Raw genomic sequence first — 13,880 nt, forward strand, 5'->3', positions numbered from 1 at the left:
TTGGTTCTTCTTGTAGTGAATGATGCTTGGTCTTCAGAGTATTCTTGATGATACTATCACTATACAATACACTACTGGTGGTGGCCGTATTGATATATATATCGTATATTCTACTATACTATATATTGTAATTATATTACAATGTATAGTAGAATATGCGGTAAATGCCTCATTCAACCGGGTGTTGTCCCCGTCTTGAAGTGAACCTCAAGAGGGCACCGCAGTTCGTCGCGACTAAAAAGTTGCTTTGGTAGCTGTATGGTCGTATGTCACCGTATGAAGGTCATTAAGTACCTTCCGGTTAATACTAGACCAGCTACGGGATAGAATGGTCTAGAGAGAGTGTGTTTTCTGTGTATAAATTGCGTCACTGTACGACACTAGAGCGCGACACTTGTGCAATGCGTGATCTTGCCTTGTTACAATATAGATAAATATCTACCTGTAATAAGGTTCCTTATAAATTATTATATCTTTCAAGTTTGATTCTATGTTAATTCTATCTAATCTTAAAGCTAACATTACAAAATTGAATTTGCTGTGTGCAAATTTGGTATGTTTCTTGTAGGTCAGAGTGAAAAAAAATGGTGCATTGAAATATTTTTAACATACTTTTAATTTGTTGGTAATAAAATTTTTTTTAACTGTTCTTTAGTTCACAAATATATTTCATCATTGTCAATTTCAGATGGATGGCATCTACTGAATGGTAGGTACTAGAATACTACTGAATAACAATTTGATTGTTTTTGCAATTAATTATAATAGTGAGGTATGAAGTATAAACATTAAATTAATGTTGAGATTGTATGAAACGGATCTGTTTATACACATGCAATAAATTAAAATTAAATTGAATTATGTGTTTGTTTAAAATTATAATAAATGTATACATTACACAGTTAAAAAATATACTGCAGGTTTTAAATTTATAAAAATAAAAAAACATTTTTATTTATAATTAACCTCACTAGAAACTTAGGTCTTAAAGTATTTAAAGTATTATAGAACATTTTGAATATTCATAATATTGTAATATGTAACCATATAAATCTGACTCTTTAGTATTATGTGCAAATATCTCTATTTGCTATCTAATAATTTTTATTAAATATAACTCAATAAGATTTTATATTTAATTTATGATTAATACAACAATATACAAATGGCAACCAAAATATGAACGACTTGCAAAAATGTTATAATAATATGATACTCTCACTTTGTTCTTCTAATCTATTGATATAGGTATAGTGTATTAGTGTATACCTAATTCTTCATTATATTTTTTACTTGAAAAAGAAATTGTACTTCCAAACCTCTAAGATTTTAGTACCTATAATAATATAGTTATTTTCTATGTTATTAATATTAAATACAGGTATAATAAAATGCCTACAGGTAATTTTTCTGTTACACTTTTTAAACAGCGAGGATTGAAAGATGTTCCTCATTCTATTCAGCAACATTCAAAAAAGATAAATTCTTTTTAATTAAATATTTATCCATTTTGGTATACAATTATTAAAATTATACAAATAATTGCAGAATTAAACATTATATGTATCACTAGCTATGAGCTAATGAATAAATATTAACAAAAAAAACAAGAATAGAAGAATAGATATTAAGCTAAAAACATGCAAATTTTGCCCCAATAATACCTACAGCTTACTGAATGGTCTTAGAGCATAACACCTTATTTAAAAGTTGTAGTGGAGAGTTATATCATCGGGTGAGGTATAAACTATAAGACTCAATTTTTGATATTTTAATTTTTTATACCGATTATTCACAAGTAAAAAAGTGAAATAAAAAATATAAAGGAAAACAACAACAATTTACATAAAAAAAAAAAAAAATGAATACCCAAATAATACGTAATTTAGATGTTAATTAATTATTTAAAAAATTCATTAAAATTATAAAAATAATTAAATGTATACATAAATATATCATGTGTTATGGTTATGACTTATGAACATGATGTAAATCCGAAAACACTATATTATTTTCTTTAAATATTTTCTACAAATTATAATTGAATAAAATATATTGTTATTTCTCAAGTACGTATTTAAAAAATATATAATATATTGGTGGTAACGTTCCGAATCTCTTCTAGAAGATTCGATCCGCATTTTGGCCACCCCTGTCGTGTTATATTTGAAAAATATATCGTCGCATTACGCTGGATAAAGGTCTATTCACGCGTATTATCTGCAGTCATGAGACGGTTAGGGTCCGAAGGTCAGTCTCAGTTTTGGAAAATAACGTTTTGCCTGGTACTAAATAATATTATTACTATAATATTACTAAATAATCGTGTTCGTCGTTGGAATGTATACGAATCGTTGGGTCGTTATAATGTATTAAATAACGAATACCGAGTTAAGGGAGTGAATGCTGACGCCAAATTTCTCAGAATCCGAATACCCGTGTCTGCTACGTTGTAGAAATTCGGTTTTGTATTATATATATATATATTCCAACAGAAAAAATGGTTTATCGATGTCTTTTATCTTGAATATCACAACAGAACGCCATAAGGGTATAACGAATGTCAAACCGGCTGCGTTGCGTTATCCAAGTACCTATTGTAGTAGGTAGGTAAAGACGACCCAAACGATTTTCATTATTCTGGCCACAAGACCAAATTTAATGAACTAACATAATATTTTTAACACACGTATTTTTGACGTATTATTTAATTTATATTTTTCCACAAGGCTACAGACTACAGTTCTCCATATTTATATCTGTATTCTATGCCACAGTTGCTGTTTGTGTATATTATATAAATTATATAAAATATAATATATTAAAATGTTTTTTTTTTAATTTATAACATACTGACCGTGTTCTTCGCATACATTTCAATATAATTATACATTCATCTAACACATCATGGCTTAAAGTGCCAATTATTTATAAAGAAAAATTGATTTCTTTAATTTAATTTTTATATCTAATCTTTAGTAATGGCCAATATAGGAACATTTTGATAGGTAATAATAATTTAATTTTAATTGTAATATTGAAACTAACTGCAGACTGTTTTTAGTAATTATAAAATAATAAGTAGGTATGTAATATATTTTTTCACTTAAATTTTTTTTCAATAAATAGTGAAAATGCCTCAAAACTTGAACAAACGACCATAAAAACAAAATTTTAAAAATACAAAATCAAAAATAGTTATAGTATAGGTTTGTATGTAATTGAAACACATAAAATGTTCAAAATGAAATTATACACATTTGTGCATTAAACATAATAGTTTAAAGTAAACATTTTCGGTTAAATTTTATTAATGAGATTTGCTTAATAAACAATCTATATAATACAATGAATTTAAATAGATTTAATGATACCTATAGTAAAAGTAAACTATTGCTAATTGGCATCTTAAAATATTGATAATAGACCTATTGATGTTTATTTTTATTTTTGTGTATTTGGAGGAAATCAATTATTGTGAATGTATAAAAAATTATAATAATACACTTCAATCTATACGGTTAATGTAACTTCAGTTAATTTATTGTCAGTAACAACAATAAAACCCTGTGACAGTGTGACGCCGACTGGACACATAAATGTTCGAGATTAATGCAATGACTAATGACGTGTCACAAACCACATACCTATATGGCTATATAAGACCCTATAGAAGAGACCATTCACACCATTATTATAAGTTGAAACACATGTCTAAATAACGATTTAATTTTGGCAGGTGTATTCATCGTGTGTTTTGTGCACAAAGTAGGTAGGTAGGTATCTATAAAGAATTTTTTCCACTTACGGCCGAATGTAAAATTAATATTTGAAAATATTATGTTTATGTAGAACTATGATTTCCGCTATTCTTAATATTGTACCTATAATATTCAATTCTTTTGAAGTTTTTTTATTTTCGTTCTCTTTCTTGGTATTTCAATATAAGATACACTTGTTAATAACATAATTGTATTTTTGTTTTTGCCCTAGTTTAAAATAATAATAAAAATTAATAAACCTATCAAGTGAGGATTAAAATTCAGTTTAATTATAACAGAGATTCAGTTATGTTTAAATAGTAGATAAATATAGATCAAAAATGTAATGCTATATTATATTATTGTTGATGCGAAGTAAATACATTATGGTCATTATGTACTTGTTTTTTATTATTATGTCAGAAAATTTTTTCTATTTATTATTAGAGGTCGTTATATTTATGTGCTAATTTTGTGTATCTTAGGCTTAAATAAAGTAATTAAAGTAATTAAATTTTAACTAGTAAGGTACATTTACAGTGATATTCTACCTTTTCATGAATTATGTAGGAATATTATTTTCGTATACTTTTTATGCTTCGTTTTTATTAATAGGTATAGGCAATTCCTTTATAAATTAACATTTTTTTTTATTTGTGTTATTGCTTTTGATCTATAGTTATGGGATATGACTTGTCAGTTCTGATACATTTTTTTGTATTTGGATTTTGCATTGGTCACATTCGTGCGCGGGGGAGGGGGGGCTTAACAATTTTGTCATATTTTTAGACGCTTCAACAGTCTAATGTGACTTGATCACTCCCCCTCCCCGCCGGCAATATCCGCCTATTCTCCAAAGGGTAGATTTTATTGTTTTACACATTTTTCACAATATTGCAATCGTTAGCATTATTTCATTTCTCATTAAATCTATAACATAAAGCATAATATACACTTTTATATGCATATCATCCCTTGTATATCCTTCACCTCCATTGAAAATTTCTGAGGCACGCTATTGCAGTCTATACATGCATTATACGTATTTTTAGTTGTTTTCGCAAAAGATATTGACTGAATTATTTTTCTCCATTAATTTCAAGTGTTAAATAAACGTTTATTTTTTTTACACACTGAGTCGTTTATATAATATAGGTATGGGTTTTTATTGTTGGACATAACATATAGGGTCAGGCTTGACAAACATACACGCACGTTTACAAATCCCAAACCCCCACTGAGAATCTCGACCCTAGTACCTATATATACTTTAACACGAACCGTATAGCTACATACTATAAAATACATTATTTTATGTTTCTTGTCAGTATAACAATTATCAGGTAGTAGGGATTGATATTCTATTATTCGAATCGGTGGCTTAAACCATTTAGTCGCCCAAATTTTTGATACTCAGTAGGTCAGCATGGAATCATTCTTCACTTTTCATTCGAGTCTTGTGCTGGACGGTCGTCGAGCGTCTACAACACGGTCAACAGTAACGGACGAGAAAATTCCTACCCCAAAACACGTGTATAGTGTATAATACGCCGTACGAAGACTAAGTGAACGTTTCGTGTCATAATTTTTATCCGGTTCCAGAGATAAAAGGTAATAATATATTATAACGTCTATTTCATTTTATTTTTTTTTTTTTATAAATCTGACTCAGGGTTTATTGTAAGGATTTTTTTCAACAACGCATTTTTTTTTTTTTTAATAACCCTATAAAAATAGAACTATAATAATCTCGAAATATAATATCAAATCATAGTTAAAAATTATGACATTTTTAGCTTAAAGGTGGAATAATTTAAAATTTAAAATCTATTTTGAAGAAATAAAATAAACATTCATGTTTAAAATATTTTATTTTAATTAATGTCCTCTTTATAGTTTTTTAGTTTTAAAATGAATAAAAAAATATTAGTTTTCTGTTTCATTATGCAAACTTTGACGATTTATTGATTTAAGAATATTGCACTAATTTTGGCAATGGAATTTGTCGTATCTCTTCTAATCATCTAATCTTTTATGTTCCATTATCTCTGTATAGGTACTCCGTATTTAGATCATTAGGACCAGAACTAAACAAGTAACTAATACTATAGTAACAATACTATAAAAATAAAATATGAAATATATTTTTTTTCCTATTTCTAAGCTATAATAAATATAATTTAAATGCATTTCTTAGAGAATTTTTAAGAGTTTTTAGACGATTAAAATCTCTGTCTTAATTATTATAATTATTATAGATATAAATATATAATACAAACATGCGGCGATAAACGGTTTATAGGAGATTTTCTTTATCGGTATTCAGTATTAAGTATTCTTAAAAAACCCGAACTAAAGAGTTGGCTTTTGCCTACGATTTCTAATAACAAACATAGTTAAGTAGACTCATTGATTTATAATCAATGGTCGTTACTAGTTTAAAATTTTCATTTTTAAATTCACATTTTTTATCATTAATGTACTAAGTAGGTAGGATTTTATTATTGCTAATAATTTCTTATACATACATATAGAAATCACAGAACTACTATTTGCTTGTCTTATCTTATAAATATAACAATAAATTATGCTAAATAAACTACGCGAAAATTGTTTATCAAGTGCTCATCTAGCTTTTCCAAATACTCAATATAAGCCCAACTGCGCTTTAGAATAAGCCCTGATCTGACTTATTTAACGATTCTCGATTGACTGATTTTCACTGTTGCCTGATTAACGTGTATCGTTTCATGGCTAGTATAGTGATACGTCAAAAATTATTATTGTACGTTTTTCCCATAATTTATAAATTATTTTAAGTAGTAAATTAAGTTCTCTCTCAAAACAAATCGATCATTTTAGCTAGTTATAGAACTGTGGTAACAGTTGTAATATATAGGTACTTATGTTTTAATAGAATTACGTGACGAGTGAGTACAATGGTGGTCAGTAGGACTCGGAAATTGTCTAATTGACATATTATTGTTTTTAACGCCGACGTTAACTGACCATTGCTGTGAGTACATGAAAAATTCCGCTGCTGACGTAGTGGTCGGCAGAAAGATGTGTGTGCGTGTGTGCGTGTGTGTGTGTGTGTGTGTGTGTGTGTGTGTGGTGTGTGTGTGTGTGTGTGCGTGTGCGTGTGTGTGTGTGTGCGTGTGTGCGTGGCGCATAACATGATTTTGTCTTATCCATGTAAACACATCTTTTTAGACTCTTTGACCGTCTGGTGTGGCTTGATTATGTTAGTGTACGTTAAGCACTTGTCAGTCACAAATCATATTAATGTGGCACCCTATTCCCTTTAAATTTGTATTTCTTAGAATTTATATGTATGTAACATATTTCTATGTTTTTCAACAATCGGCTAATTTTGTTAGTATAAATAATAGAATATAATTACTGTATAAATATGTTTTGCTTAAGATATACTAGGAGTATATTAAAAGAATCTATGAGCAATGAGCATATTATTCATTAGATATCTGAGGAAAAATTTGGAAAGTATTCATGGAATATTTCATTGGTGTCTAGTGTCTACACAAATAGTAAGTTAATATTTAAGAAAAGATAGATCTTTATGAAATATTTGCTAAGATATTTATTAGATATTTAGGGAATACACCATTAGATCATCAAAGTATACACCGCAAGTGTTCCACAGACATAATATCAAGCCTGGGCACAAACGAGCTAAAAAGTTAAAGTTAAGTTAATTTTAACTTAACTTTTTTGAATTTAATTTTCATTAACTTAATTTTTAACTTAATTGATGTTTATTGATATTAACTTAATAAATAACGAGTTATTTTTAATAAAATCTAAGTTATGTTATTTTATAAATAATTAAATTATAAATAAATCTAAACTAACGCTAACATATAAAAAAATAACTTTTTTTTAACTTTTAACTTCTTAAAAAGTTAAAAAAATATATGTATAAACTTTTAAATTAACTGAGTTAACCAAAAATTTTAATAACTTTTAACTTTTAACTTTTTCTTATTAGTTATTGATGCATATTAACTTAACTTAACTAAGTTAAAAAAAATCATTAACTTGCCCAATGCCCAACCTTGCATAATATATCTATTACTGATCTAGTTTTATAAAAGTAACTAAAAACACACTATTGAAACTGGTGAACAAAAATTAACTATGATATAATATGTGTGTAAGACACAGAAAATAAATGTGGATGCAGCATCTTCTTAAGTACTTTAATTTTGTTATCTAAAAAAAGGTGCTGGAAATTGGCAGTATATATAATATCTTCTTTTTATTTGGCTGTGTAGTTAGGTATTATGTTGATATTGATGACCAGACACGGCGCTAAGGGATGGAGCAGGGAGGGCTATAGACCCCATAAAATTGTCAAGCACCTTCATCAGCCCCCTCTCTCAACCATCACTGAAAAATGTAACAGAATGTCATATATTATTTTTTTAAGAACTAAATTATTAATTTTATCATTTATCATTACATAAAATTATTAATAATTCAAATAAATTCATTTCCTTCAGTATTTATATAAATTTAAATATTTTTATTGTAGTCAAATACCTACTAATAATATAATAAATTATACAGTGGACTAACATGTAGGCTATTTTTCAATAGATACTTATATTATTATTAGGTTATTATATTTACTTATAAATAATAGATATTTATGATAATTAATTGTTATGTTACTATCTAATATTTATCAATGCATTTTATTTTTAATTAATTTTAAATATTTTATAACGCCATTATTCTTCACAATGTCATATTCTTGTACTTAATTCATACTAGATTTATTTAGAGAGTTAATAAAAAAAATATTCGTTAAATCTGCATGGTATAAGTGTATAATAATATACTTAATAAATCTACAATCTAGATTTGATTGTAACGAAAGATATTTGTAATTATATCCAAATGTATCCATTAAATTTATAATTATTTTTAATTCAAATGTTTAAAATATTCTGTATTGAACACATGAGTATTTATGTTTGAATTGCCTGTGACTTGCAAGGCTATGAATTAGTTTTAATAGATCTATAATATTTTATAAAAAGTATAAAGTAACTTTCTACAATATGTACTTTAAATTTTAAAGTGTATATTAAAATATTCCCTTTTTAGTTTTAAAATAAAATTAAAAAAAAAAAACAGGTTGTATTTTTAAAGCATTGATAACTATCAAAAAGTTTACACATATTATTTATTTAGAACTTAGACTACTGAGAATGATGTAAGAAGTAATGTGTGCTAAAGCCATAATATGTAAAATGAAATGCAATTATTTATCAGAATGATCATTATACCTTTAAAAAAAAAATCCAAGCCCATATTAAGACCTTCAAGGGCACCTATCAATGAAAACAATTATAAAAAATTATAAAAGTATATAACAAACAAATTTAAATGTTTTTATTTAAGTATGATAACGATTAATGAAGATAAAAAACAATAAAAACATATTATTTTTTATTAAAACATATTATTACAAATAAAATGAAGTATTTTTTATGTAAAAGTTTTTTTTTAGATTTTTAACAGGCCCAATCGTTCGTTAGTACTAATAAGAAAAAAATAAAAATATTTTTATAGCCTTATAGATACTATAAAAAATACAAATTATCGTTCAATGCAATTTTGAACTGAGAAGACTATTAGTCCTTTACACATGTGGGCATAGGGGACGTCCCCCTCCCTTAATCCGGGCTTGCATGTACAATAATAAGTATCTGTTCCACCCACACCCATTGGAAAATATTTTCTAGCCCCGTGCTTGTCGTTGATCATGATTTGAATATTTTTTAAGTAATGTAATTGTTCTTTTTGTTTGGAATGTTTGTCTACATAACTGTTGATATTTGTTTTCCGTTGGCACTTTTCTTTTTCAATTCCATGTATTAATAAATCAATATCGATAATTTTGAAAATGTTTAAAATTAAAAACTTAAAAAAATATATAACTGTTAATATGACATTTTGATTAATAAACAAATTACAGTGAAATCTCTGATAACAGATGCCTCTCAATAAACAAGAAAGAAGTTCATTATATATAACTGTACTATATTATAAGATTATTAAAGTGTGAAACAGTGACGTTCTCAGAAAAAAATTTGAGGGGTGTTTTTGAAAATCAGTTATTGAAAAGTAGACATTTTTTTTTTTTAATTCTTTTGTTCCCATCACATCAATGCACAATAGGTATAATTTTATTTTATTTATAAATCTTGTTTCAGTATTTTTATTCTTATTCAAATTATATTAATTATTTTAATTTGTTAGTATTACATTTTTATTACAAAAATCAAATAATTCGAGAGGTGTTTGAACACCCAAAACACCCCCTGTGTACCTACGTCCCTGGTGTGAAAGTGTCGTGTAGGTTTAAGCGCGTGACACTCAATACAAGTGATGCGACTAAATGATGCCTACGTAATATTATAATTATTAAAAATAATTTAATGCTACCTATAATATAAATTATAACTATTATAGTTAAATACTTCGTTTATGATAATATATAGTGTGTTATTTAACGATTAGAACGGATTTTCCTAATTACTTATTGACATTTTGCGCCCAAGTTAATAACTAGGTGTATAAAATATTTTAAAGATAGGCCCCTTTAATTCGCACTTTGACGACGATCACGGATAATATCATGATCGCATGTATATAATATCAATACTCGAGTTGTATTATATACTAATGAATTCTAATACGTGTTTGATTGTCTGATTTACAGGTCGAAGTTCCGGTGAGACAGTGATCGAGCCGTATAATATTATCACGGAAACGTCGATCAGAAATACAAAAAAAAACAACGACATGTCGCAAAACGAAGAAGAAAACGTGTTGACATCTACTAATTCGACTAATTCTTCTGCTAGCGAATCGTTGTCACCGGAGATGAGGGCCCACGATCCACAAGAGTTGTTGTCCTACAAGCTAATGTCGACGACGACGGATCACGATCCACAAGAATTGTCGTACGACAGTTCAATGCCGCCGATTAAGGCCCACGATCTACAAAAATTGTTGTCCTCCATGCTAAAGCCGAGGAAAACGGACCAAGATCCACAAGAGTTGTCGTCCTACGAGTCAATGCCGACGACGACGGACCAAGATCCACAAGAGTTGTCGTCCCACGAGCTAATGCCGACGATTACGGACCACGATTTACAAGAGTTGTCGTCCCAAATACCAATGCCGACGGACAACGGTCCACAACTGTCAACGGTCACCTGGTTAATGCCGATAGACCCCAGTCAACGACTGTCGCCGTCTACCATGATGCAATTGCTGTTGGACAACGATACACAACAGCAGTCTTTGTCCACCTGGCCAATGACGTATGAACCCGATCAGCAGCCAATGACGCCGTCACAATATCACACCATGCAGATCAACAACTACCATCCCGAAATGCAGCCGATGCCGCCGTTACATCAAGCGGTGTATACAAACAACTACCATCCCGAAATGCAGCCGATGCCGCTGATGATTGCAAACGGCGGTGTTCCGTCCACGCCGACGCCGTGGATCGGATCGATCGTGCCGCACAACCCGTCGTTCTTGCACTGTGAATACTGCAGCTTTGATCCGAACGCGTACTATGATGGCGCGTCGTCGGCACTGCAGCAGTGTCGAGGCGTCGAACAAAATCAGTCTGAGGACCCGAGGTCGCTGCAAGGGTCTCAGTCCGTGCAGCAGCCGCAGTCTCGCGCAGATCGCCGCCGCACGTTAGGACGACGACCGAGCCAGCCGTCCCCGCAGGAGCAGCGTCGAAGCGTCGAGGAAAATATTCAGTTTGAGGAACCGAGATCGCTGCAAGGATCACAGTCCGCGTCGCAGCCGCAGTCTCGCGCAGATCGTCGCCGCACGTTAGGACGACGACCGAGCCCGCCGTCCCCGCAGGAGCAGCAACGAGGCGTCGAAGAAAGCATTCAGTTGGCGGAACCGAGATCGCTGCAAGGATCACAGCCCAGGGTGTCGCAGCTGCTGCAGGTGTTTCCCGCGGACCCAATCCACACGCTCGGACCACGACAGCGACCTTGGACTTCGCTTTTCCAGCGCCCCGGAAACGCGGCCGTCGGTCGGACGACGGCGATGGAATGCCGCCAACCGAACGGTACCGTCCGGTTCTGTGGCACGTGCAACGCGCTGTGGCCGGCCAACGGCCGACCGCCCGCCACGCACGGCGAGAACGACTCGTGCGAGGTGACCGCGCTGTTGCCGGACAATTGCGTGCCGCTGTTCGAGTGCCACGTGTGCAACGTCCGGATCAGGATGGAAAGCCTCTCGGACCACCTGGCCGCCGCGCGCCACGACGAGGTCCCGGACAAGGACGACGAACAGTACATGTCGTTCTTCTGCGCCGACTGCAACAGGGTCTTGTACGCGCCGTTGGACGTGTTCGTCGACCACTGTCAGTCGGCGCACTCGACGGGGGTCCACGACATAAGTGTGCCGTCGAGGTTGCACATGATGTACGCGCTGATGCGAGATTTCGAGCGCAACGGCCGCGACATCATGCTGCACGCGTGCATGTCTTGCACGTACATGAGTTCGTACTCGCACAACCGCGGTTGGTCCCGGTGCCCGGTTTGCGTCCGACCGGAAAACCGGTTTTACTGCCAATACTGCAACGTGGTGTTTTACGCACTGCAAGCCGATTACGACATGCACCGGTTCACGTTCGAACACTTTTACTTCATGCACCACAGGTGGGTCAGGTCGAACGCCGCCGTCCGGCCCGCGGACATCGGTAATACCGGTGGTGGCCGTGGCCGTGGACGTGGACGCGGACGTGGCCGTGGACGTGGCGGTGACGGTGGCGGTGGACGTGACGACGGTCGTGCTCCTGCTCAGGGCGCTCGCGGTCGCGGTCGTGGTCGCGGTCGCGGTCGTGGTCGCGGTCGTGGTCGCGGTCGCGGTCGTGCGGTCGACAACGGCGTCGCCAGTGCTTCCGAACAGTCGTAAGTTTGCAGTAGTCGTGTCACGACGTACCTATATAATTTTTGTCGTTAAGCGTTTTTTTTTTTTTTTTTGAGTTAATCGAAATCGGCTATATTCTTTTTTTTTTTTGCACCGTTTACAATATTAGTTTATAATAAATATACGTTTTTTAATAACGAATCGAATCTCGTCTCCCATTTCCACTCGAATATAGCTGACAATATTGTTAGTTTTTACTTTAGTTTAAAATGAACACAAACGCTATTTGTGACACTGATAGTTAATTTCATTTTTTGTAACATTATAAGTTTAAGTTTTAACTCATCCATTCGTGTATTTAAGCGATTGATTTTAGATAAGTACAATAAAATTTTTTTTAAATGTGTGCCAGTCACGGGTTTTTTAATTTAGCATATCAATATTAATATTGTATTCGAATATTTTAATAACAATAACATTGTGTTGCAATGTTGACATAGATAATAAGTTATTTTTTTTTATCGAAAATACATTTTTTAACTTAATATTATCATTCACGTGTGTTTTATTATATTATTGCACATAATTTTACATAGGTACATTTTTTAACTTAATATTATCATTTACGTTTGTTTTATTATATTATTGCACATAATTTTACATACATTTTTAAACTTAATATTATTATTCACGTTTGTTTTATTATATTATTGCACATAATTTTACACACATTTTTAAACTTAATATTATCATTCACGTTTGATTTATTATATTATTGCACATAATTTTACATACATTTTTAAACTTAATATTATCATTCACGTTTGATTTATTATATTATTGCACAAGAATATTTTAATGAATTTTTATAATTTAGTTAGTAGTAATATTATCCTATAAGCTCTAGAAAATAAGCAATTTCAAAATATTACAATAAGTATTATTATGATGTAAATTTATCTTATGATTCGATAATATTGTAACGGTTATTACCTATATATAATAAACGATTTTTTTTTACATTTACTAGAATCTGTTGTCAATGTTTAATAATTAAATAATGTTTAAAATTAAATATCCTATATTCATATAAATTATAGTATCTATATCATTTAACATCATGAATATATTATAATTTTATATTATGCTAGACGATATGATTTTATAGGTATA

At 31.5% G+C, this 13,880-nt stretch overlaps 1 protein-coding gene across 1 annotated transcript; it reads left to right on the forward strand.

The window, feature by feature from the left end:
- Positions 1–4,934: 4,934 nt before the first annotated feature.
- LOC126550394 (uncharacterized) lies at positions 4,935–13,252 on the forward strand. Its single transcript, XM_050201828.1, has 2 exons — positions 4,935–5,372; positions 10,516–13,252. Exon 2 carries the CDS (start codon positions 10,599–10,601, stop codon positions 12,750–12,752), a length of 2,154 nt encoding a protein of 717 aa, XP_050057785.1. The 5' UTR covers positions 4,935–5,372; positions 10,516–10,598; the 3' UTR covers positions 12,753–13,252.
- The last annotated feature ends 628 nt before the right edge of the window (positions 13,253–13,880 follow it).

Source organism: Aphis gossypii, chromosome 2 (assembly GCF_020184175.1).
Source record: "Aphis gossypii isolate Hap1 chromosome 2, ASM2018417v2, whole genome shotgun sequence".
In the NCBI taxonomy this organism is placed as follows: domain Eukaryota; kingdom Metazoa; phylum Arthropoda; class Insecta; order Hemiptera; family Aphididae; genus Aphis; species Aphis gossypii.

What these genes read in the sequence shown, in the direction of transcription:
- LOC126550394 (XM_050201828.1), top strand. Translation starts at nt 10,599, where the DNA reads ATGTCGCAAAACGAAGAAGAAAACGTGTTGACATCTACTAATTCGACT.